Source organism: Spermophilus citellus (genome assembly GCF_964194105.1).
Source record: "Spermophilus citellus genome assembly, chromosome: 12".
Classification (NCBI taxonomy): Eukaryota; Metazoa; Chordata; class Mammalia; order Rodentia; family Sciuridae; genus Spermophilus; species Spermophilus citellus.
In genome coordinates this window covers 78,280,368-78,308,218 of record NC_138198.1, presented here as the reverse complement: position 1 = coordinate 78,308,218, position 27,851 = coordinate 78,280,368, and the positions used below count along the sequence as shown (strand labels likewise).

Below are 27,851 nucleotides of genomic sequence, written 5' to 3'. Positions count from 1 at the left end.
CTACTGAGTATATTGTAGATAACATTTGAATTCACTATTTTTGTACATTGTGACCAAACTGTAAACATCTTAATAGCAAACATTAGTTTTTAGGGTGTATATTATTTATATTGGGACCTATTAACATTATCCTTTACCTCAAAGGAGAGGTATTGGATCCCTACAGGAGCACTATAAGCCTCTAGACTAAAAACATTAACAACTCACATCCACAGTGCTAGAAGGGAAGACACACAAGCAATATGAAAAGACAAGGGAAGAAAGTGCCCCAAACAAACCAAGATACCACATTATCAGAATCCATGGCAAGCAGAGCAGAAGAAATGACAGAGAAGAAGTTCAGGATGTACATTACTAAAGTGTCCTGCAAATTAAAGGATGATATAAGAGAGCAAATACAGGCAGCAAAAGATCATTTTGACAAAGAGCTACATAAACAAATACAGAAATGCATTTGATTTACGGATATTGATTTTATATACTGCTACTTCACTGAATTTATTTATTAATTCTAGAAGTTTTCTGGTGAAGTTTTTTGGATCCTCTAAGTACATAATCATGTCATCAGAAAATAATGATAGTTTGAGTTCTTCTTTTCCTATTTGTATCACTTTGATTTCTTCTGTCTAATTGCTCTGGCTAGAGTTTCAAATGCATTTCTATTCATCAGTGATGAATCCTCTAAAAGAGAAATTAAGAAAACTACCCCATTCAAAATAATAAAATACTTAGGAATCAATATAACAAAAGAGGTGAAAGACCTCTAGAATGAAAACTATAGAACACTAGAGAAAGAAAGAGCATGCTCTTAGATAGACAAAATTAATATTGTCAGAATGGCCATACTACCCACAGCACTACACAGATTCAATGCAATTTCAATTAAAACCCCAATGTCATTCCTTATAGAAATAGAAAAAGCAATCAGGAAATTCATTGGGAAAAATAAGAGACCTACAGTAGCCAAAGCAATTCTTAGTAAGAAGAGTAAAGCAGGTGGCATCATAATATCAGACCTTAAACTAAACTACACAGCTAGAGTAACAAAAATGGCATAGTAGTGGCACCAAAATAGACACACAGACCAATAGAACAGAATAGAAGACACAGAGACAAACCCTTATAAATATAGTTATCTCATACTAGACAAAGGAGCTGAAAACATACATTGGCAAAAAGACAGCCTCTTCAACAAATGGTGCTGGGAGAACTGGAAATCCATATGTAGTAAAATGAAAATAAACTCCTCTCTCTCACCATGCACAAAACTCAAAGTGAATCAAGGACCTAGGAATTAGACCAGAGACCCTGTGCCTAGTAGAGGAAAAAGTAGGCCCAAATATTCATCATGTCGCAGTAGGCCCCATCTTCCATAATAAGACTCCTAAAGCACAAGAAATAAAATCAAGAATTAATAAATGGGATGGATTCAAACTAAAAATCATCTTCTCAGCAAAAGAAACAATCAATGAGGTGACAAGACAGCCTACAATTTGGGAGTACATTTTTGCCACACACACATCAGATAGAGCTCTAATTTCCAGGATATATAAAGATCTAAAAAATTTAAACACACACACACACAAAAATAAATAAATAAATAAATAAATAATAAAAATAACCCAATCAATAAATGGTTCAAGGAACTGAACAGACACTTCTCAGAAGAACAATTGATCAACAAATGTATTAGAAAACGTTCAACATCTCTAGTAATTAGAGAAATTCAAATCAAAACTACTCTAAGATTGCATCTCACACCAGTCAGAAAGGCAGTTATATAGAATACAAATAACAATAATTGTTGGTGAAGCTGTGGAGGAAGAGTCACTCATACATTGCTGGTGGGAGTGCAAATTGGTTCAACTAACATGGAAAGCAGTATGGAGAATCCTTGGAATACTGGGAATGGAACAACCATTTGACCCAGCTATCCCACTCCTCAGTCTATACCCAAAGGACTTTAAATTAGTATATTATAGTAATGCAGCCACATCAATATTTATAGCAGCTCAATTTGCAATAGCCAAATTGTGGAAACAAAAATTGCCCTTCAATATATGGGTAAAGAAACTATATTATATATACACAATGGAATATTACTCAGCATTAAAAGAGAATGCAATATGGCATTTGCAGGTAAATGGATGGAGTTGGAGAATATCATGCTAAGTGAAGCAAGCCAATTCCAAAAACCCAAAGGCCAAATGTTCTCTCTGATAAGTGGGTGATGGTTCATACTGGGGGAGGGAATGGAGAGAATGGAGGAACTTTGATGGGTAAATGGTGGGGGGGGGGGGGGTAATGGGGGCAGGTAAGATGGTAGAATGTGATGAACATCATTATCCTAGGTACATGTATGTCTGCACATATAGTGCAATGCTACAGAGAAATGAAAAGTTGTGCGGCAATTGTGTACAATGAATCAAAATACATTCTGCTGTCATCAATATACCTAATTAAAATTAATTAATCAATTAAAAAATTTTAAAAAAACAAATACAGCAAGCAAAGATTACTTCAATAGGGAGATAGAGGTCCTAAAAAAAGAAAAAAAAACAGAAATCCTTGAAATGAAAGAAACAATAAACCAAATTTAAAGTTCAATTGAAAGCATCACCAACAGATTAGACCACTTGGAAGACAGGACCTCAGACAATGAAGACAAAATATATCATCTTGGAAAGAATGTAGACCACACAGTAAAAATGATAAGAAACCATGAGTAGAACATTCAAAAAATATGGAATGGCATGAAAAGACCAAATTTAAGAGTTATTGAGATAAAGGAAGCAAAGAGTTCCAAACCAAAGAAATGAACAATTTATTCAATGAAATAATATAAGAAAAAATTCCAAACATGAAGAATGAATTGGAAAACCAAATTCAGGAGGCATACAGGATGCCAAATGTACAAAATCACAACAGATCCACATCAAGGGACATCATAATGGAAATACCTAACATGCAGAATAAGGAGAGAATATTAAAAGCCAAAAGAGAAAGGAATCAGATAACATATAGGGGGAAACCAATTAGATTACGTGCAAATTTTTCAACCCAGATCCTGAAACATATCAACAAATATAAAGCTCTGAAAGAAAATGGATGCCAACCAAAAATCTTGTATCTAGCAAAATTAAGCTTTAGATTTGATGATGAAATAAAAATCTTCCATGATAAACAAAAGTTATAAGAATGTACAACTTGAAAGTCTGCCATGAAAAGGAAATGAAAATCAGGAAAGGGAGGAATTACACTAGAGGAAAAACTAATCAAAAGAGAAACCAAGTTAAGTTAAATACCAAAAATAAACAAAAATGGTGGGAATACAAATCATGTCTCAATAATAACCCTGAATGTTAATCACCTAAATTCACCAATCAAAAGACATGGTCTGTCAGATTAGATTTTTAAAAAAAGACCCAACAATATGCTGCCTCCAAGAGACTCATCTCATAAGAAAAGACACCCACAAACTGAAGGTGAAGGGTTGGGAAAAATCATACCACTCACATGGAGAGCGTAAGCAAGCAGGGATTTCCATTCTCATATCAAATAAAGTAGACTTCAAGTCAAAGTTAATCAAAAGGGATAAAGAAGGACATTTCACACTGCTTAAAGGAACCAGTCATGAACAATTATAAATTTATATGTCCCAAACAATGGACATCTATGTTCATCAAACAAACTCTTGTCAAGTTTAAGAGTCAAACAGACCACAACACAATAATTCCGGGTGACTTTAACCCACCTCTTTCACCACTGGATAAATTGTCCAAACAAAAGCTAAACAAAGAAACTGCAGAACTCAATAATACAGTCAATAACTTAGACTTAACTGACATATACAGAATATTTCATCCTTCAATGAGAGAATACACTTTCTTCTCAGCAGCCCATGGATCCTTCTCTAAAATAGACCATATATTATGCCACAGAGCAATTCTTAGCAAATATAAAAAAGTAGAGATACTACCCTGTATTCTATCAGATCATAATGGAATGAAATTAGAAATCAATGTTGGAGTAGCTTTAAAAAAAAGCTACTCCAACACTTGGAGACTAAATAATATGCTACTGAATGAACAATGGGTTGCAAAAGACATCAAGGAGATGATTAAAAAATTCTTAGAGGTGAATGAGAACACAGATTCAATGTATCGAAATCTCTGGGACACTATGAAGGCAGTACCCAGAGCAAAGTTCATTGCATGGAGTTCAATCCTTCAAAGAAGAAAAAGTCAACAAATAAATGACCTAACATTACATCTCAAAGCCCTAGAAAAAGAAGAACAAATCAACACCAAAAGCAGCAGAAGACAGGAAATAATTAAATCAGAGCTGAATTCAATGAAATTGAAACAAAAGAAACAATTGAAAAAATTGACAAAACAAAAAGTTGGTTCTTTGAAAAAATAAAATTGACAAACCCTTAGCCATGCTAACAAAGAGAAGAAGAGAGAAAACTGAAATTACTAACATACATGATGAAAAAGGAAATATCACAAGACACTACAGAAATACAGAAGATAATCAGAAATTATTTTGAAAGCTTGTACTCCAATAAAAATAGAAAATATCGATGGCATTTACAAATTTCTAGTCATATGTTTTGCCCAAATTGAATCAGGATGATATACACAATTTAAACAGATCAATTTCAAGCAAGTAAATAGAGGATGTCATCAGAAGTCTACCAACCAAGAAAAGCCCAAGACCAAAGGGATACAGAGCAGGGTTCTACAAGACCTTTAAAGAAGAACTAATACTAATACTCTTCAATTTATTTCAGGATATAGAAAAGGAGGGAACACTTCCTAACTCATTCTATGAGGCCAATATCACCCTGATTCCAAAACCAGACAAAGACACGTCAAAGAAAAAAAACTTCGGACCAATATCTCCAATGAACATAGATGCAAAAATTCTCAATAAAATTCTGGCAAATCGAATACAAAAACATATCAAAATGAGTGCACCATGATCAAGTGGGGTTCATCCCAGGGATGCAAGGTTAGATCAACATACGGAAATCAATAAATGTAATTCATCACATCAATAGACTTAAAGATAAGAACCACATGATCATCACAATAGATGCAGAAAAAGCATTTGATAAAATACAGCATCCCTTTATGTTCAAAACGCTAGAAAAATTAGGGATACACAGGAATATATCTCAACATTGTAAAAGCTACCCTATGCTAAGCCCCAAGCCAACATCATTCTAAATGGAGAAAAATTTAAAGCATTCCCTTTAAAAACTGGAACAAGACAGGGATGCCCTCTCTCACCACTTCTATTTAACATAATTCTTGAAAAACTGGCCAGAGCAATTAGATGAAAGAACTTAAAGGGATACAGATAGGAAAAGAAGAACTCAAATTAGCACTATTTGCAGACAATATGATTCTATACCTAGAAACCCCAAAACATTCCACCAGAAAACTAGAACTAGTAAATGAATTCAGCAAAGTAGCAGGACACAAAATCAACACCCATAAATCAAAGGCATTTCTGTATATCAGTGACAAATACTCTGAAAGGGAAATAAGGAAAACTACCCCATTTACAATAGCCTCAAAAAAATAAAATAAAATACTTTGGAATCAACCTAACAAAAGAAGTGAAAGACAACTTTACAACGAAAACTACAGAACACTAAAGAAATAAATTTAAAAAGATCTTAGAAGATGGGAAGACCTCCCTTGCTCTTGGATAAGGAGAATTAATATTGTCAAAATAACCATACTTCCAAAAGCACTATACAGATTTAATGCAATTCCAATCAAAATCCCAATGACATTCCTCATAGAAACAGAAAAAGCTATCATGAAATTAATCTGGAAAAATAAGAGACCCATAATAGCTAAAGCAATCCTTAATAAGAAGAATGAAGCAGGTGGCATCACTATACCAGAACTTAAACTATTCTACAGAGCAATAGTAACAAAAACAGCATGGTATTGGCACCAAAATAGACTGGTAGACCAATGGTACAGAATAGAGTACACAGAGACTAACCCATATAATTACAATTACCTTATATTAGACAAAGGTGCCAAAAACCTACATTGGAGAAAGGATAGCCTCTTCAACAAATGGTGCTGGGAAAACTGGAAATCCATACGCAACAAAATGAAATTAAACCCCTATCTCTCACCATGCACAAAACTCATTAAACCTGAGACCCTGTGTCTAACAGAAGAAAAAGTAGGCCCAAATCTCCATCATATTGGTTTAGGCCCCCACTTCCTTAATAAGACTCCTAGAGTGCAAGAATTAAAATCAAGAATTAATACATAAGATGGATTCAAACTAAAAAGCTGCTTCTCAGCAAAAGAAAGATAGAGCACTAATCTCTAGGGTACATAAAGAATTCAAAAAGCCAAACACCAAAAAAAAACAAATAACCCAATCAATAAATAGACCAAGGAACTAAACAGACACTTCTCAGAAGGTGATATACAATCAATCAACAAATATATGAAAACATGTTCAACATCTCTAGCAATTAGAGAAATGCAAATCAAAACTACTCTAAGATTTCACCTCACTCCAGTCAGAATGGAAACTATTAAGAACACAAACCGTAAGTGTTGGCGGGGATGTGTGGAAAAAGGCACATTCATACACTGCTGGTGAGACTGCAAATTGGTGCAGCCAATCTGGAGATTCCTTGGAAAACTGGGAATGGAACCACCATTTGACCCAGCTGTCCCACTCCTGGGTCTATACCCAAAGAACTTAAAAACAGCATACTACAGGGACACAGCCACATCAGTGTTTATAGCAGCACAATTCACAATAGCTGAACTGTGAAATCAACCTAGATGCCCTTCAGTAGATGAATGGATAAAGAAAATGTGGTATATATACACAATGGAATATTACTCAGCAATAAAAGAATAAACTCATGGCATTTTCAGGTAAATAGATGGAGTTGGAGAAGATAATGCTAAGTGAAGTTAGCCAATCCCAAAAAACCAAATGCCGAATGTTTTCTCTGATATAAGGAAGCTGAGTCATAGTGGGGTTGGAAGGGAGAGCATGGGAAGATTAGCAAACTCTAGATAGGGCAAAGGGGAAGGAGGAGAAAGAAGGAGGCAAGGAGTGTAAAAACGATGGTGGAATGAGATGGACATCATTACCCTAAGTACATGTATGAAGACATGAATGGTGTAAATATACTTTGTATACAACCAGAGATATGAAAAATTGTGCTCTGTGTGTGTAATATGAATTGTAATGCATTCTTCTGTCATATATAACAAATTAGAATAAAAAACTTTTTAAAAAAGTATTAGGGCCAGGGATATAGCTCAGTGGTAGAGCATTTGTTTAGCATGAGCAAGGCAATGAGGAGGAGAAAGATGCGGCAGGGATAGAAGGAAGAGGAAGAAGAGGTAGAAGAAGGATGAGAAGGAGGAGGGAGAGGAGGAGGAGGAGGAGGGGGAGGAGAAAAACTATCAAAATGTGCTGGGTGGAAAGGGATGTTACATTCCCATCATGGTTCTTTATCAGTTCAACCAAAACCACAAATAGAGTATGTCATGAGAGCAAAAATACTACTAAATATTTGTTTTACCAATTCTTAGAAAATAGGTAGGTACAAATAGTCAATGTACACAGCTTTTAGAAGGTATTCCAATGGACCAAGAAAGCCCATAAAAATGCAACTCTATGACTGGTGTTATGGCTCTTGCCTAGCATGTGCTAGGCACTGGGTTCGATTCTCAGCACCCACTGACAACTAAGAAAATATTTTTTAAAAATGCAACTCTACTGTGTCTAAAATAATATAATAGCTATATTAATAATAAACATTGAATTGGTTATAACTTAGCTTATCTTATTTATGTCAGGAGGGCTTTTATGGAATTCATAGTCAATATATTTTTAAAAGTATATCCAATGAACTCTGAACTAAAACATTGCTTTTTCTACAATTTTTATTTGTATTTGTATAGCAGGCAGCAAAATATTATGGATCATTCAACCAATAAGATGGAACCATTTCTTTTAAAAATAGGCTCAGGCCAGGCACAGTGGTACACGCCCATAATCCCTATAACTCAGGAGGCTGAGGCAGGAAGAATGCAAGTTCAGAGCCAGCCTCAACAGATTAGCAAGGCACTTAGCAACTGAGCAAGACCCTGTCTCTAAAATATAAAAAAGGCACCCCTGGGTTCAAGCCTCAGTATCAAATATATACATATATATATACACATACATATATACACATACACATATATATACATACATATTTATATATACATACATATATGTACATATATATATATATATGTACGTGTACACACACACGTGCACACACACACTCATATATGGGCTGAGGATGTGGCTCAGGGATTAAGCACTCCTGGATTCAATCCCTGTACCAAAAAAAATAAAATAAAATAGGCTCAGTAGTATGTAAGACACTAAGAACCTAAGTTAAAATTTAGTTTTCACTTTTAAGTTTCTTCATTATGGATCCTCTCGTTCTCATTATAATGGTTATCTTTGCTATTTTCTGCCCTCATACCCAGAAACAATAGAGAATAGGGGATAGAGGGACATGACACAAAGCATAACTAAAATTGTGGGTAAGTAAGTGGAAGAAGAAAAAAGGTAACATTCTTTATGTTTGGTGATAGATTTCCAAATTTCTTGTTTGTTGTCCTTTAAACAAGAGATATCAGAGCTTTTAAATTTTTTGTTCTGCAAATTGACCAAATTATATTGTTATATTGTGCACATGTAAAAATATGTAACAATGAATCCCACTATTGTGTATAATTATAATTTACCAATATAGTTTTTTTTTTTTAAACTTCATTCTGCCATCTCCCTGACTGACTTCTCAAGGCCAACAGTTTGGGACTCTACTATAAAAAGACAGACTCTAAAAGAACAAATAAAAATTAATTAATTAAGTTTCTTAAAAAGATACACCAAAAAAAGACATGGTAAAAGCATTGAGAATAGGCAGATGTAGGTGTTTTCAAGTTGCAAAGCATAAGTTCTCATTAGATCCTGTTGAAGGAGCACAACAGTGAGATGTTAAGCATTAAAAAGTAGGTATTATTTTTATGTGACCTATACGTCACACTATATTAACAAATAAATTAACTTCTGAACTTACTTTTACCCAATGCCATTCAGCAATTATCTCCACAGACCAAGAAGGATAAAGTTCTTCCTTAATAAAACGTAGATGCTTCTGTCTGTTGGTCACCCAAGTAACAACAAGACAATTTGGAGCAGCCAGTTTCGGAATAGGTATTTGCTTTATTTGCAGTGGCGATAAATAACTGTACCTAAAAATACACAGAAAAAAATATGACCAAAATTCACAGCAAAAAAGAAGAGCAGGGAAAAACTTAGATAACATTGGCCCCATTACAAGCCTATTCTAGCTATTTATTTGTGTAGCTAAATATGAAGCCAGAGTGCCACCTGGTGGGCATATTATTACCCCAAAGTAAAAACTGACTTCATTTTTCTTTGACAAAATTGCCAGACTGTACTGTTTTTTAATCATTTCCAGTCACATAATATAACCCAAAAGCCCTGCACAAAATGCTGACCCCTCAAGTCACCTATCTTCTCACACAACCTCATCTCCTTTCCACTATATTTTCAACCCCCAATCGATCATCCTGTTTCTTTCTTCCTTTCCAATCAATTCCACTGAGCTCTGTGAAGCCCTCAGACTTTCATTTTAAAAGTAATCCATTGTCTTGGAACCTACTGCCATTAAAAGTAGAAAGTCTAGTTTGTATTGACAGAACACTACTAGCTGTATGATACCCAATCAAGTGAATATGCCCCCTTCTGCAACATCCAACACATGCAACAGGAGGGGAAAAATCAGTATCCTAATTCATGGCTACCTCTAGCCCCTATCACACCCATCTTAGCATAAAATGTCCTTCTCTTTGAGACACATGCTATCCAGCTCTGCTACACTAATGCTCCTTACTGAATCCATTTCATCCTCACTCTCCATATTCAGTGATGATTTAAGCTCTGAGATCCTTCTGCCTCACCAAGACATTATCCTAGACAATTTCAGAGCATAGCCCATATCATGTACGTGCCTCAACTATACTTTATCTAAACAAACAGAATTGTATTCACCTTACTTCAGTAGTCTACTTTGATGCAATAACCTGGACTTTACCATGACACTTGCTTCATCTCTGAAACCAATCACATTAATCTCTTGCCTCCTATCATTTATCTATTCTTAGACCTTAATCAAAGAATCTAATGCCCTATTCCTCCCCTTTCAGTTTCTTCCTGGCCATACTTCATCTTCCACAGACTACCAATCACTTCATTACCTTTTCTCTAGTAACCTCAACTCCCATCCCCACCCACTCTACCCTTCAACCTCACAGTTCCTGCAAACCTTCTATCTTAACTCTATACCACCTTGTAATTCAATTTTCTCATACAGGGAAAATCATATAAAGACAAATATAGAAATTGGGTCACTAAAATTCTCAGTTTCTCAAAACTATTCATAATTTTACTAATTATCCTTCATAAGTACTCCAGACCCCCAACACTTTTCAGATTTGTCAAAACTTACTCTTGGCAGATGAAGCTAATTCATATAACAATAAAAATAAAAATCTTTAGGTTCCTTCAACTGCCCAATCCTCTCTCCCTTCCTTTTTATGCCTTTATTTATCTATTTCTATAGAATGACTTGACTTATGAAAGTTTATCCCTCCAGATGGGTTCACTTATTCCCATATTTTAGTATCTTGTCAGGCCAGATATCCCCTCCTTCTGTATTTCAATCTCTCTACTAGTTCTTTACTACTAATCTATAAATATGCTTATATTATTCAATTTAAAAAGAAGAAAGCAGAGAGAAGAGGGAAGCCAAAGAGAGGAAGAAAAGCAAAGGAAAGAGAAGGGGGGAAGTGGGAAAGGAAGGATGGAATAAAGAAAAAAGAAATTCCTTTAATTCAATCTCCTTCTGTTTAAACAAAAAACTGATTTTCACTTAGTCTTTCCACTCTTCCTCCTTTTACTCCTCAGTCAGCTCCAATAAGGCTTCTACTGCTTTTTCTGCTCTGAAAAAAGCTAACTGGCCTCCCAACTGCAAATGCAATGAACATTGGAATCTAGCTCTAATGCAAGGCAACTGTACAATGTCAGGAATAATCGATCAATAGTTCTAAAATAAAAAGTCACAAAAATTCTTTGCCTTGCATCTTTTTTTTTTTTAGTTGTAGATGGACACAATACCTTTATTTTATTTATTTATTTTTATGTGGTGCTGAGGATCAAACCCAGGGCTAACGCAAGCGCTCTAGCACTGAGCCACAACTCCAGCCCTTTGTCTAGCACCTTTAAAAGAAAAATATCCTGTTCACACAGTTCATAAACAAAAAGCATAAGGAAGGGCAGATAACTATGGAGAATAAGAAATTTCAGATAAAATTTAAGTCAAACTAGGAATTGTTTAATCAAGAAAACTGAAGAGTAGGAGGAAACACAAGTGAATACATTCACTAGAACTAAAGGGAAAAATTCTTAAAAGTTTTTAAAACACTACTAAAAAGAAAGCTTGTCTTAGTAACTAACTGAACTTACCATCACAAGAGAAACAAAAACTAAAAATGCATCATAAATTAAATTAAAAATATAAACAAATATAAGAATCAATAAGAAAAATTCATTCATAGCAGGTTATTGAGGAAAATTGGAAATATTATGCACATATTTCTAAATTTTAGAATCAGATACAAAAGAAGGCAAAGTTTTTGTCCTTTGACAATACTGCCCAGGGTTATAGAAATAATCCTGAAATGGTTTAGGCAGTAGCCTTATAACAAGTAAAAATTATATATATTTTTTGTTTTGTCTCTTGGTACCAGGGATTGAATCCAGGGGCATTTTGCCACTGAGCCACATCCCCAACCCTTTTTATTTTTTATTTTGAAATAGGGTCTCACTAAGTTGTTTAGGATCTTGCTAAATTGCTGAGGCTGGTCTTGACCTTACTATCCTCCTCCCTCAGTCTCTGAGTGACTGGGATTTCAGGTATGCACCACCACACCCAGCAAAATACATTACTCTTAACATTCCAGTGCAGTTCAAGAGAATCATCTAATTAAGGAATTAAAACTTAAAAATTACTTAAAGCATTTTAATAGTTACAGGTAACCTGAATCATAATGTTTATAGTATATTAAATTAGAATGTAAAAAGGACTATAGTTTTTTAATATTTTTTTTAGTTATACATGGACACAATATCTTTATTTTGTTCATTTTCTTTTATGTGGTGCTGAGGATAGAACCCAGGGTCTCACACATTCGAGGCAAGTGATCTACCGCTAAGCCACAACCCAGCCCATATAGTTTTTTTTTTAAATATTTATTTTTTAGTTATAGTTGGTCACAATACCTTTATTTGTTTATTTATTTTATGTGATGCTGAGGATCAAACCCAGGGCCTCACTTGTGCTAGGTGAATGCTCTACCACTGAGCCACAACTCCACCCCAGGACTAGTTTTTAGGAAGCATATCTAATAGATAATTAATTTCCACTTACCTATTACTTCTTTTAACTGATTTATTCTGCCATGGTGGATCTATCACAATTACATCGAATGTCTTCCTACCTGAAATCAAAGACAATTTCAGAACCCTCTGTATATGAGTACTTTAAAGATGCAGCTCAGTGAAAGAAGACATAATTAAGCATATATGAGGCCCTGGGTTCATTTCCAATACCCCAAAAAAATAAAAACTAACAATGTACTTTCATTAATAACACAAATATGACGGAATGCAAAAAAAGGTTTATAGCATTTATTCAAATATACTAATTTATCTTTAAAAATTAATATTCCCCTTATAATTTAGGATCTCAGATTTTAATATAATTTCTCCCACTACTATTTTGTTTTTGCAGTACTGGGGATTAAACCCATGGGTGCTATACCACTGAGCTATACCTCCCTTTTTTACTTATTTTTTTTTAATATTTATTTTTTAGTTTTTGGCGGACACAATATCTTTATTTGTATGTGGTGCTGAGGATCAAACCCAGGCTGCAGGCACGCCAGGCAAGCGCGCTACCGCTTGAGCCACATCCCCAGCCCTTTACTTATTTTTTTAAACATTTCTTTTTTAATTGTAGTTGGACACAATACCTTTATTTTATTTATTTTTACGTGATGCTGAGCATCAAACCCAGGGCCTTGCACATGCTAGGCGAGCGCTCTAAAGCTGAGCCACAACTTCAACCCATACTTACTTATTTTTGAAACAAGGTTCTCACTAAGTTGCTCAGACTGACCTTGAACTTAGGATCCTCTTACTTCAGCCTCCAAAGTTGCTGGTATTATAGGCACGAAACACCACACCTAGCTCACTTCCACTTTTTACCGACACTACCTACAGATGACTACAGCTCACTAAGCTGGATGCTAATAATTTGTAAATTCCCCATAAATCTTAGCAACCACATGAATATGTTCCTTTCAAATTAAGGTGACTTTTTTTTTACTTTACATTTTTTAATTTTTTATTTTGAAATTTCAGTCTTATATTTGATATACTGACCATAATAAAATTTTCCCATTTATCTACTAATTTCTTTTTTCCTTGTCCAAAATCAAAATTTAATTACCATGTCTCCTAAATATCCTCCAATCCAGCAAAATTCTTTCTTAAGTCTTTTATGACTTTGAAATTTTTAAAGGATAGAGGCCAGTTATTTTATAGAATTTTATAGAATGTCCCTCAATTTGGGTTTGGTATTTCCTCATAATTAAATTTAGGTTATTTATATTCGGCAAGAGTACCATCAAAGTAATGCCTCAGCACCTTATCAGAAAAATATGTGTTATAGGATGCGAAAATGGCTTACCAATATTACTTTACATAACTGGATTAAAGTATTATTGCCAGACTTCTCCAGTTTTTCCCTTGTAATAGACAAGTATCTTGTGGGGATATACTTTAAGATCATGAAAACATTCTGTGCTTCATCTTTTCACCCATTCTCTTGACATCCAATTATTATTATGGTATTTGTCAAATAGAAATTTCTAGTTCCAGCATTCAATCCACATTAATTAATTGTAATTTTACCGTAAGGAGGAACGCTCTCTTTTCCCCCTTTTATAAATATATTTTTGTAAACCCAAAATCTCATAAGTAATAAAAGGGTACATTTACAATAAATATTAGAGTAACAAAGACTAAAAAAGAATGGGAAAAAATGTTCAAAGTAGCATGATTTTCTCATTAATTTGTTAACTTGTCATTTACTCTTAAAGAATTTATGACACTGTTAATAGATAACCACTTTCAAGTAAGATGGCCGGAGAGCAATTAAAAGAAACTTTTCATTAATAAACTATGTTGGAGTTGCTTGATAACTTAAAATCTTGCTATAAAACATCAACATAACAATAAACACATGATTAAATTCAATTTAATCAATATACCTCTTATGTACCACCTTTATCCGATTAAAAGTTACAACTTACTAAAAACACTGAACTAAGAATATGATACAGATTATTTCATTTAATACTCAAAATGACCCTCACAAGTAAGTACTATACCCAATTTATAGATTAGGAAATTAAGGCTCAGCTTTATGAAGTGAATAGCCCAATGACTCAGCTAAAATTCAGAATCTATTCAAATACATGTCTCTGTGACTATGGAATTCCATATTTAAATCTTTTAGCTTTGTACAGGAAAATGTCTCAATAAATTTTAGATATACACTTGAACATTAGCTTAGCCTAAAAGACTAGGAATGATCTGGGAATATTCATAACTGAAGCATTTCTATTTAGCTGTGAAGAAATGTTAAAGAAAGTAATATAATTAAATACAACTGTATTCTGGATTCCTAAGTACTGAAAACTAATTATATTTGCTCTCTTAGGGATAGTTTCTGACCCTTTGGTCATAATAAGAATATAAATTTAAAAGAAAAAGCAAAAATCAGCACATTAAAATTGACTTTGTGATACTGGGAATAGAACTCAGGGGCAATCTACCACTGAGCCTCACCCCCAGAATTTTTTGTTTTTTATTTTGGAATAGAATCTCGCTAAATTGCTGAGCCTAGCCTTGAACTTGGAATCATCCTGCCTCAGTCTTCCAAGTAGATGGGATTACAGGCATGTACCACCACATCTGGTGTAAATTCAATTTCAAAGAAAAATTATACTGGGAAAGGTGTTTACCCTATCATCATAATGTAGGCCCTTGTTCAAATATCAGATAGCTTTTAACTTCTGAGGTCACAGAAAAATTATCTTTTTCTAATAATAAACACAATAATTACTTACAGTTCAGAAGTGGTTGTATACAAGAAATGTCAGATAAAAGAAAACTGCACTTTGGTGGCAAGAGGTATTTCTGTCCCATTAAAGTAATCATTTTTGTAAAACTAGAGTTATTTTCAACAACCCGTGAAAATAAATCCTGCTCTGTAACAGTCATATCATCTTCTCTCAATTGTAATGTCTGAAGTTCCATTTCATTCATAGAAGGTAAATGCTTTGCCATTTCACATAATCCTGACAAATTGCAGGTATCAAGTGGTAAAGTAATGGGTTCATTACACTTGTCCTGGTTTTCAAATAGTGGATACAGAAAACCACTTTTGAGACCTTCTTGGATTAATTTTAAAGATCCATCCAAAATCAGCTCTCTGATCTGTAAGAGAATTTGTTTAAATTACATTAAAAGGACACTGACATTATTATTATTTTTTTAAGACAGAGAGAGAGAGAGAGAATTTTAGTATTTATTTTTTTTAGTTATCGACAGACACAACATCTTTGTTTGTATGTGGTGCTGAGGATTGAACCTGGGCAGCACACATGCCAGGCGAGTGCGTTACCGCTTGAGCCACATCCCCAGCCCAACATTATTATTTTTTGTTTGTGTGGTGCTAGAGATCAAACACAAGCATGCCGAAAATGTTCTACCACCCACCAGCTCAACCCAGCCCTAAAATAATTTTCTAAACAATGAAATGCCCACTGTGCTTTGGAGATCTGAACTTGTAAATTTTATTTTTGATATATTCTTTCACAATCAAAAAGAGAAAAATACAGTGTCCTACCATCAACATTAATTCAACATGTACAAAACTGGAATTATGATCCCTCCCAAGCTGAATTTCAGCCCGTTTTTCAATTTCAGTTAAAGGCACTCCACAGTCAAGTATAAAATATTTATGCACCTTTTAAAATATTTTTTTAGTTGCAGATGAACACAATATCTTTATTTTATTTATTTATTTTTATGTGGTAAAGAAGATCGAATCCAGTTCCTCACACATGCTAGGCAAGTGCTCTACCACTGAGCCACAACCCCAGCCCAGCATTGTTTAAATTCAAGAAATATACCCTTCACATTACTCATGCTTTCTTCTGCCACTACATCAGTATATTTTTTCCTATGCCTTTATAATTTCTAAAATAGCACAAGTTTACATAAGTTTACATGGTTAAAGTAATAGAAGCATATGAAGTATCGATAAAAACTGATTTAAAATCCTCTGAAACGGAAATGAGGACAACTACTCCATTCACAATATCCCCCAAAAAAATAAAATACTTGGGAATCAACCTAACAAAAGAGGTGAAAGACCTATACAATGAAAACTACAGAACCCTAAAGAGAGATATAGAAGAAGACCTCAGAAGATGGAAAAATATACCCTGTTCATGGATAGGCAGAACTAACATCATAAAAATGGCGATATTACCAAAAGTTCTCTATAAGTTCAATGCTATCCCAATCAAACTCCCAACAGCATTTCTTGTAGAAATAGATAAAACAATCAGGAAATTCATATGGAATAATAAAAGACCCAGAATAGCAAAAACAATGCTAAGCAGGAAGTGTGAATCAGGCGGTATAGCGATACCAGACTTCAAACTATATTACAGAGCAATAGTAACAAAAACAGCATGGTACTGGTACCAAAACAGGTGAGTGGACCAATGGTACAGAATAGAAGACACAGTAACCAATCCACAAAACTACAACTGTCTTATATTTGATAAAGGGGCTAAAAGCATGCAATGGAGGAAGGATAGCATCTTCAACAAATGGTGCTGGGAAAACTGGAAATCCATTTGCATCAAAATGAAACTGAATCCCTTTCTCTCACCATGCACAAAAGTTAACTCAAAATGGATCAAGGAGCTCGATATTAAATCAGAGACACGGCGTCTGATAGAAGAAAAAGTCGGCTATGATCTACATACTGTGGGGTCGGGCTCCAAATTCCTCAATAGGACACCCATAGCGCAAGAGTTAACAACTAGAATCAACAAATGGGACTTACTCAAACTAAAAAGTTTTCTCTCAACAAAAGAAACAATAAGAGAGATAAACAGGGAGCCTACATCCTGGGAACAAATCTTTACTCCACACACTTCAGATAGAGCCCTAATATCCAGAGTATACAAAGAACTCAAAAAATTAGATAATAAGATAACAAATAACCCAATCAACAAATGGGCCAAGGACCTGAACAGACACTTCTCAGAGGAGGACATACAATCAATTAACAAGTACATGAAAAAATGCTCAACATCTCTAGCAGTCAGAGAAATGCAAATCAAAACCACCCTAAGATACCATCTCACTCCAATAAGATTGGCAGCCATTAAGAAGTCCAACGACAACAAGTGCTGGCGAGGATGCGGAGAAATGGGTACACTTGTTCGTTGTTGGTGGGACTGCAAAATGGTGCAACCAATTTGGAAAGCAGTATGGAGATTTCTTGGAAAGCTGGGAATGGAACCACCATTTGACCCAGCTATTCCTCTTCTCGGTCTATTCCCTAAAGACCTAACAAGAGCATGCTACAGAGATACTGCTACATCGATGTTCATAGCAGCACAATTCACGATAGCAAGATTGTGGAACCAACCTAGAAGCCCTTCAATAGATGAATGGATTTAAAAAAATGTAGCATTTATACACAATGGAGTATTACTCTGCAATAAGAAATGACAAAATCATAGAATTTGGAGGGAAATAGATGGCATTAGAGCAGATTATGCTAAGCGAAGCTAGCCAATCCTTAAAAAACAAATGCCAAATGTCTTCTTTGATATAAGGGGAGTAACCAAGGACAGGGTAGAGACAAAGAGCTTGAGAAGAAGATTAACATTAAACAGGGATGATAGACAGGAGGGAAAGGGAGAGAGAAGGGAAATTGCATGGAATTGGAAGGTGAGCCTCAGGGTTATACACAATTACATATAAGAGGAAAGGAGGGGTAGGAGAAAAATTATATAAGTGGAAGAAACGATTTATAGTAGAGGGGGTGGAGAGAGAGAAGGGGAGGGGAGGGGAGGGGAGGGGAGGGGGTATAGTGGAGAATGGGATAGACAGCAGAATACATCAGTCACTAGAAAGGCAATTTGTAAATCAATGGAAATGTAACTGATGTGACACAGCAATCTGTATACGGGGTAAAAATGGGAGTTCATAACCCACTTGAATCAATCTGTGAAATATGGTATATTAAGAACTATGGGGGCTGGGGATGTGGCTCAAGCAGTAGCGCGCTCGCCTGGCATGCGTGCGACCCGGGTTCGATCCTCAGCACCACATACCAACAAAGATGTTGTGTCCGCCGAGAACTAAAAAATAAATATTAAAAATTCTCTCTCTCTCTCTCTTTCTCTAAAAAAAAAAAAAAAAAAAAAAGAACTATGTAATGTTTTGAACAACCAACAATAAAATAAAAAAATAAATAAATAAAAAACTGATTTAAACCATTTTACACTAAAAAAGTAATAAGACACTATTTACTTCTAACTCTGATCAAAACAATTTTTAAGAACATCCTTCTTTATGTAACCCATTTATTTTATATTACTTCATATTAATCTTCCCATGTAATCAATGAACATTTTATACCTACCTTTGTATGGTATTCCATAGCATCCAATTCACCTTGATTGAAAACAACACATCTTTTACGCTTCTGAAAAGCAGATAAATTACAAAGTTATTTGCTATCTATTACAATATTGATATTTTAAAATATTTTTTATTTAAAGAGAAATATCTTTTCTCTTTATCACGCTCTATATTGTATATTTGTATATCTCAGTCTTCAAGAGGAAATAATTTCTATTGAGGTCAAAATCAATGCAAAGGGGTACGAACTAAGGAGGTAAGCTTCCCCAAAGTTAAAAAAAAAAAAACGGGGTGGGGGGTGGGGTGTGTGTGTGTGTGTGTGTGTAAAATGTCACAGCAGTCTTATCTGCCATTAATAAGACCTAGTTCCACATGATAAGAGCATAATTCCAGCAACCATGAAACAGAAGTATGATTCAGCATGAACAATTATCAGTATAATCTATCAGTTAATACATATGATACATAATACATAATAATTATTCTCAACTGTCTTCATTTCTGAGAGGCACTATCCATGTACTGTCATCAAAGGAAATTATACTGTTTCACTGTACTTTTTTCTTTTTGAGATAAGGTCTCACAATGTTGATCAAGCTGGTCTTAAACTCCTAGGGTCAAGTGATTCTCCTACCTTAGCATCCCAAGTAGCTGGTTACTGTAGGAAGCCCTACTCTCCACTGAACTTTTAATAGTTCTTTATGATTAATCAGAGAGTTAGGTACAAATCAAATATATTTACACCATTGTACATCTAACACTCCGTAGAAAAGAACACGTAAGATCATGCAACACAGAGCAAAGTCTACTTTTACTGCTAAAACCCTAGTGCTTACATGGTGCCAAACTTCTGGAAGGCAAACAAATGTTTGTTACCTGAATAAATAAATGGACTTAAAAAAGTTTATATATTATACGTTTTATAAAATTTGCTTTTATATTATTATATATTTTAATATATAAAACATATTTTCACATAATTATAATATGTACATATTATATAATTTGCTTTAGCATACATTATTTCTGGTCTTGATAACATTCATTACATATGTTCATCTATATCTTCCATAGTAAATGAGGAACATGCCCCACATAAAAGACTAAAAATTACAAAGTAATGTCTTTACTCTAAACTGCAAAGTACCTCATAAATGTTCATTTGTCTGAATTAGTAAAAGTAGATATATTACTCACATTCCTATTGTACTGAGATCTGACAATACTATATATTTCCTTTTCTGTGTCTGACACAGACGATCAATACAAATGTGTTGAAAGGAAAGAGAATGTTTTTAAAAAATCATAATAACAAATATTCTACTTCAGGTACCTATAATAATGTAATAAGTTATTTATTACTTCCCTTATTCTAATTTTCATCATGCTTTCCTATTTCATTCTTTTCCAGGAAATTATAAGGTACAAGAGGGCATGGACTGTTTTTCTTGTTTTACCACACTATATACAATAGCACATAGAAAAAGCTCAAACATTTGTTGGGTGAGTAATGAATGTATTCCCATAGCTTACCATTTACAGAGCATTCATGTATAGAACACTCACTTTCAAGCCAATTTTGCTTACTTTTGAAATGTGCAATTTGGTCTTCTAGAATGGTAGAATGTTAGGAAAGTTAAAAATTAGGATATGCTAAATCCTTGTTTATGCTTTATTGATTCTTCCTTATACCTAATAAATCACAGGTATTTGAGATACTAAAATAAAAAATTGGGGTTTTCTATAGAAAAAATTTCTTAAAACTCTACCTTTCCAATAATAGAACTGGAGATTTCCTTTTTAACACCATTCAACAGATCTTCTTTTTCATTACTTTGTTGACATTTATTGTGAACAGCTGGAGTTATATAAGGTTTGGTGACATTAAATAGTTCAGATCTAAAAACATATTTTTGGGGGGGAAGTTCACAATTTCTTGAATCCTCATTTTCTGGCTTAGTAATAGAGTCAGGAGCAATAAGTGTAGCAGAGGCTCCAAAAGAAGATGCAGAATCCTTTTGAAGACAATCCAAGTGAACTGAAGAAGCAGACTCATTTTTATTGCAACAAGGCTTAGGATGCTGGTAAAGTTGATAATTTATCTTGTTAATGAAAGAAAGATGATCCAATAACCACCCAGGTAACAACTGGTGTACCACAGACATTCTTTTCTTTTAAAAAGTTTGGAAATTAGTAATTAAAAGTAAAACAAGGGGCTGGGGATGTGGCTCAAGCGGTAGCGTGCTCGCCTGGCATGCGTGCGGCCCGGGTTCGATCCTCAGCACCACATACCAACAAAGATGTTGTGTCCGCCGAGAACTAAAAAATAAATATTAAAAATTCTCTCTCTCTCTCTCTCTCTCTCACTCTCTCTCTTTAAAAAAAAAAAAAAGTAAAACAAAACTTTGAAGATCAACTTCTTAAATATCCTATACTTCAATAAATATAAACTTCATATACACAGACCTGATATGCAAGTATACAAACTGGACACGTATGTAAAAAACAAATTTAAGCATTCATGATATGTTAAAACATACAGCAGCTCTTAAGAAAAAATGCAATGGTTTAATAAAATCTTTTAACTTCAGAGCTGATCATTCAAATTTTTCAGCCCGCTTGGCCAAAGAGGTTTTAACTTGATGTTATCTGGAATTCCAATTTGATCTTCCTTCTTCCTGTGCCTTACACAATTTTCTTGCTTGGTCCTTGAATCTAGCCAAAATGTCCACATGTAAGGAAGTCACTGAATTCCTTAAAAGATGAAAGTACACTGTTAAATGAAAGAATACTAGTTACCTAAGTAAATACATTCTTTTTTAATGAGATAACTACTTGAGGAGGGTCACAGAATTTCAAAGAGTTGTTAGTAGGTCAGCCCATTTTGTTCAAACTACATTTGCCACAGTAAATCAGCCCATTCTCCCAGTATCACTGCCCTATTTAACTACTGTATCAATGGAGTAATAGGGTTAAAAGATTGATCTAGTCAAAACAAATGCAATTTTAACAGCACATAAAAAGCACTAAATCCTAGCAAAACTGCAAGGCTGAAGGTCAGATTTGTTATCAGCCTGAGCCCCTCCCCTCCAGTAACTAGGTTTTACAGAACTTCCTTTTTTTTTTTTTTTTAAGAGAGTTTATAGTTCTGGGTATAACTTTATAAATCAAATGTAATAGAGAACTTAAAAGGGCACGGAATAAGAAATAAGCAGTTAACAGTACAGCCAACAATAGCATTTAGATTCAAATTTCTAACAAAGGGAATTACTTGATCTCACAGAGCCTCAAAGTTATCATTTTTATAATGTCTCAGCTTATATAATTAAATGAGATAATCTATATGAAATGCTGTGCACAAAGCCTGACATACAGCTTACATAAATACTAACTGATAGTATTGGCGATGGGGATCCTTTCGATCCTTGGTTCCCCCTTGATGGTCACCATGTGTAAGGAAGGAGATCGTTGCTAGTAAGATCTAGAAATTTAGATGAGAAAACTGAAACTCGGACAAAACAGGCTATATGCCCCAAAATTACATGCTAGTTAACGATACATTACTACAAGACCCGGCTATCCAAACTTTCGCTCGGAGATTTCCCACCACTTTCCAGTTATTGGGCAATACCAATCTTTGGGTTTAAACTCAGGGAAACGAGGATGTCTTATTTTAGCAAGGTAATCCACGGTACTTTTTGTTGCCCTTCTGCTACATCTCTGATTCACATCCACCCGCCTGAACCGGTCACCCCCCGCCCTCAGGATTCTTCCTGCTTCTAACAGGCCACCCACCACTAGAGGACCGCGAGACAGTGGCGAGCAGTCAAATCTCCAGCCAGAATCCTGGAGGCAGCCACACCAGTACGATCCCTGGAGCCGAGTGCACCCACATTCGGCAGCCACTACGTCCTGCTTTACCATTCATTTTTCAGAAAAGTGCCCGCCGCCTTCCCAGACTGTCATGGAGACACCGCGCATCTAAATAGCGGTCATGAAAGCCACATCCTTCAGGGGAAAGAGAAAAAAAATTTTTTCTAAGACTTAATAAGAGCCGCCATGTTGCTGTACGGAAAACATTTCCACGGCGCCGCAGAGCACTCAGCCTATTCCTTGGTGGCACTGGACCTTGGGTCTTTAGAGCTAACTTTGAAGGTCAATCCAGACCTGGTAGAGGAAGCTTCAGAGTGCCCGCGAGGCAGAGAGGCGCCATCAGCACGTAGAGTTCCCGCGACCAAGAGCGGCGCCTACGAATTGCGTTACGCGTTACGTAAGCGTGATGACGTCAACCCCGGCGGAGATTTTTTAAATTCAAACCGTCTGGGCGGTCGGAGGCAGAAGCTCTTGTTTTGGCGGCTTCTTAGTATGTAGCGAAGAGTAATTACACAAAATACAGAGATTCGTCCATTCGTCCGCTGAGCCTTGTCAGGAAACTGGAAGAAAGGTAACTAATAACATTCAGTTCTTTGTTAGTGCAAAACTATTCTGGAGGGAGAAAGTGATAGAAAGGGGCAATCTGTTAAGTGTTTGCTGCCGCGAGAGGCCTAGGGCCGAATCTGAGTCCAATAAATTTAAACTAGCAACGATTTTTCCGGGAAGGAGGGAAGAAACTAGGGGACTCTGTAGAGAATAGAGACTGGAGCGAGAGAAGAGGGTGGGAAGAGAAGGACAAGAGAGGAACTGTTGTTGTGGGTGTTGTAGCATCTTAGTGGCTGTGTAAGGAGGAAGTCTCCAAGTCTTAATCTTAAATCTTGAGAGTACATTTTAAGTGGGGATTTGGAGTAGACATAGAGGAGAGCGGGAAAATGGAAGATAGAACAAGTGTACGTGGAAGGAGAAGAAGTAAGTAGCCAAAATCAAGAAAGAAAGAGTGTAATCAGTATAAAAGAGGAATATGGGCCCAGAAAAGTAATAGGATGACCACGATTGTACAATTTCCTGGATGCCAGGGCAGGATCTGAGAAGGCTAAGTAGGTAGTGTCTAATGCTGCAGAATTCAGATAGGATACAATATTGTCAATCCTGAATATCTAAGGGGAAAATCTTTTAAGTAGATGTAAAAACAATGAGATGCTAATGTGTTTTGAAAATGGAAGCAGCTTATAGACCATGTTGTGGATAGATGACTTATCCTTTTTGAAGGGAACATAGGAATCAGAAGGACAGTGATTGATTATAAACTGTGAAACGATATAAGCATAAAGCAGGTAATATTGACTTTGGGAAAAGAAAACACAATAACTCCATTCTTTGAAACAAAAGTAAGGAAACGTTTTGAGGGGAAGAAGGGAAATTGAGGTGGTTCTTAGTAGACAGCCTCTGACTTGAGAACAACAATGAGTGGTCAAGGTTAATTTTCAGGAATTTTGCTACCATGGATATTCTTGTGAAGGCAGGGATCAGATATTATTCTTTGTATTTCCTATGTTACCTGACACACTCCCTTGTGCATGGTAGGGCAATTAGTAAATTGTGTGTAAAATATTTTAACATGAATTTAAATAGGTATTCTTTGCAGACCTCGGTGTACAGGAACAAGAAGGGGAAAGATTGTCTTGAAGATGAACCTAGTTGCTTTTATATTTGAGGATAAAGATATTAGTTATTGCCTAGTCTACTTTTGTTCTAAATCTGGAACATTTTTCTAATACTGAATTCATGAATGTAGTTCATAAGCATGAAGCGCAGTTCATTTTCCACCGGTGGTGCCGGCCGCCTCTCTGTGCAAGAGTTAAGATCTCTGGACATGAATAAACAAGGCCTTCATACTCCTCAAACGTAAGTGCTGCCATATGTGGTCCTAATCTGTGTTTTTTTTGTTTGTTTGTTTGTTTTTTTGTTTTAGGCAAAAAAATTATAAAATGGTTAATATAAAGATGTAGTCTGTGTAATGTGTTAGTGAATCCTATCTGTTCCCAGTGATACAATATTGGGATATTGTATCAATATTTGGGATCAACAATACTAGGCACTAGGCCTGATACCGGTGTTTCTTAAATTCCCAAATCCTCTTTTATAATTGTTTTCATATTTTTAATTGGTACATTATTGCCGCAGTCTTCCTGGGCACAAAATCACAAGCCACTCAAACAGGAACAAACTTTATTTTGAAATTCCCGCCAATGCCCTGTATGCCCTGGGAAATATGCCACACTACTCCAAACAGGAAATCCCTCCTCCGGAATTCCCTCCTACTGCACTTTCCCAACCAATGGGAACTCTTTGGGAGTCCCACTAGAGCTCCAAAGTAACAGGCCCAGGTGGACAGCAGGGGTCTAATATCCATTTGAATGCAGATCTTAACATAATCATATCATCTCAGTGGCTTGCTGGCTTCACCTTACAACCAAAAATGCCATGCATCATTTTTACTTGGCTATGGCTCTTGCACATTATAGTTGTACATAATGGTGGGATCTTCTTTTATTATATAGCTTCTTGTTTAAGCAGGTCCTGTGCTGTGACTTTAAATTTACCGAGATGTTTCCAACTACCAAAGTTCTTCATCAAATCAAAGCAATGTTATTTGCTCTGATGATAAGCTAAAACGTAATAGCAACCTACAGAACAACACTTTTTCAAAGACTCACAGGGAAAACAGTGCCCAAATGAATTTGCTATATAAACTGTATTTTTTTCTCTATAATTGATGTTCTTGCAGTTGACAGAAGAACACTATAAGCCACTGTAGAGCTGTATCAATTCTTCTCTAATACTTAGGTACAAGTTACTTGCGGGCTGTTCTTAAATTATTTTGGTTTAATGCACTGTGAGTTTCTGTACTTTTAGAAATGTGAAATATTTCTTTTCCTTCTGAATACTTTAACAGAATATTTTGTTGTACATTACACCAAAAGATTTTAGGTATTGAATTGTATTAGGTGTGAAAAGGTTACCATTGGGCTGGGGATGTGGCTCAAGCGGTAGCATGCTCGCCTGGCATGCGTGTGGCCCGGCTTCGATCCTCAGCACCACATACAAAGATGTTGTACCCGCTGAAAACTAAAAAAAATAAATAAATATTTTAAAAAAAAGGTTACCATCATCAATGTTTTTTGTCTGTAATTCAAATATTGTATACGAAGCGCAACTACATTCTAACAGTGAGCTTTAAAAGAAAAAAAGTCTCAAAAGTAACTATCATCCTGTGATTGAATATATCTATTTGTACATTTTGCCTTTTTCTGTAAGGTTGTTATCTGTAAATGTACATATTTTAAGATAAAATCATAATGTAGATAAGATTTTTGTTCTGCTTCTTAATATTTTAGTACTATAATTTATACTTTTAGCCCATCCCTATCATAACAGCTGTGGTTACTGCTAAAATTTTTCATGATTCTGAATAATTTTATAGGTAATAGGGAGGAGGTATTTATTCCAACATATTTCCAAAAGTTTCTTGAGCTGATTATTTCTTGTATTTATTTTAAAGTGTTGTTTTCTGTTTTTCTTAAAGCAAAGAGAAACCAGCCTTTGGAAAGTTGAGTATAAATAAACCTGCATCTGAAAGAAAAGTCTCTATATTTGGTAAAAGGTAATGTTTTAAATGATTAAATTTTTAGGTTATATCTGCTTTAGATGGTAATAAGAGATAAATTAACCCATTCAGACCACTATTTTATTGTTACATGTGAATAATTGGAAGTTCTATACCTAGCACTCAAATACTATAGAATCATAGATTATAAAATGAGGAATTAATCCCACATTTGAGTCTCATCTTTTTCATACTCTTAATGAGAACTCCAAGGAGCATTTGTTGTATGGGCTTTATCTATCAATATTGGCCATTTAAAAATTAACACTGCGAAGATTTTAAAATATAAATATTAATTCAATTTTAAATAGCAATAAGACTATTACATAGTAAAATAAATAATGTGTTTTTAATGTTAAAAAACGTGTTTCCAAAAACAAAACTATTTCAGAGAGAAGAGTGACATTGTTTTCCAGTTTTGCAAATCCCTTTTAATATGTGGCTTTATAGAAGATAGGTAGATTCTCATATCTGCTTCTGCAGTCTATTAGAATATTATGCATCTTATAGCCAGCCTCTGGAAAACTTCACTGTACACTCATGGATAAAATGAGCCAGGCAGAGTGGTACATGCCTATAATCCCAGCACCCGGCTGAGGTAGATCATAGATCACAAGTTCTAGGCCAACCTCAAGAACTTAGCAAGACCCTCTCTCAAAATAAAAAGGTCTGGCCAGACATGATGGCTGGAGACAAAAACAGTGTATCCTCACAAGGCAGTTTTGAGGATTGATTGAAGGAGATGATAATATTTATAAGATCTAATATTTGTTGAGCATTTCTAAAGCCCAGATATTAAGTGCTTTTCTGTGTTAACTGTTAATCTCCAAAGGCAGATTTCCCACAAGAAATAGTGAGAAATGATGAGTTGCAGGGAGCAATTATGGAGGGGTAAATAAAAGCACAAGGACTTGGGTTATTGAATAAACGTGTAGAATAGTTGGTGCAGAAGATCTTGTGGACTCAGTACACATTAGAGGAGAGTGTATGTGTTTTTAATGAAAAGTATCAGTATATTTTTATCCCTGCCTTATTTTATATCTAAATTTTCTTTTAACTGTTATAACTTCATATTTTACATTCTCTTTATTTATTTGCTTACTTATTTATTTAGTACTGGGAATTGAACCCAGGGCATTCAACCACTGAGCCACATCCCCAGCCCTATTGTATTTTATTTAGAGACAGAGTCTCACCAAATTTCTTAGTACCTCACTTTTACTAAGGCTAGCTTTGAACTCATGATCCTCTTGCCACAGCCTCCTGAGCCGCTGAGATTACAGGCATGCACCATCACGCCCAGCTCTCTCTACTTTAAATAATAGAATTCTGTTTAAGTAAATAAGGATTAAAA

General features: G+C 35.1%; 2 protein-coding genes and 1 long non-coding RNA gene across 5 annotated transcripts in view; 1 reads left to right on the top strand and 2 right to left on the bottom strand.

Annotated features, from left to right (window-relative positions):
• The window catches only part of METTL4 (methyltransferase 4, N6-adenosine), a 30,716-nt gene extending 9,446 nt beyond the window's left edge, over positions 1–21,270 (bottom strand). The window contains exons 1-5 of one of the 2 annotated variants that reach the window (XM_081263750.1): positions 20,727–21,270; positions 18,959–19,021; positions 15,351–15,720; positions 12,584–12,653; positions 9,149–9,323 (exon numbers count right to left, since the gene is read on the bottom strand). In XM_081263750.1, the coding sequence (XP_081119876.1) occupies positions 9,149–9,323; positions 12,584–12,653; positions 15,351–15,720; positions 18,959–19,021; positions 20,727–21,122 (1,074 nt within the window). In that variant the 5' untranslated portion in view covers positions 21,123–21,270. The remainder of the gene's footprint in view (positions 1–9,148; positions 9,324–12,583; positions 12,654–15,350; positions 15,721–18,958; positions 19,022–20,726) is intronic. The other variant, XM_081263749.1, reaches the window with a different exon arrangement.
• A 74-nt stretch (positions 21,271–21,344) lies between these two features.
• Positions 21,345–23,191, bottom strand: LOC308631882. 2 transcript variants are annotated; one of them, XR_014018376.1, is made up of 3 exons: positions 23,125–23,191; positions 22,350–22,438; positions 21,345–21,711 (listed from the first exon to the last, which is right to left on the bottom strand). It is a non-coding gene; the product is annotated as an uncharacterized lncRNA (long non-coding RNA). The 2 variants fall into 2 exon arrangements; XR_014018377.1 differs by lacking the exon at positions 23,125–23,191 and adding an exon at positions 22,753–23,102.
• A 56-nt stretch (positions 23,192–23,247) lies between these two features.
• Positions 23,248–27,851, top strand: part of NDC80 (NDC80 kinetochore complex component) — a 40,843-nt gene continuing 36,239 nt past the window's right edge. The window contains exons 1-3 of the mRNA XM_081263423.1: positions 23,248–23,401; positions 24,626–24,735; positions 26,417–26,494. Of these exons, the coding sequence (XP_081119549.1) occupies positions 24,635–24,735; positions 26,417–26,494 (179 nt within the window). The 5' untranslated portion in view covers positions 23,248–23,401; positions 24,626–24,634. The remainder of the gene's footprint in view (positions 23,402–24,625; positions 24,736–26,416; positions 26,495–27,851) is intronic.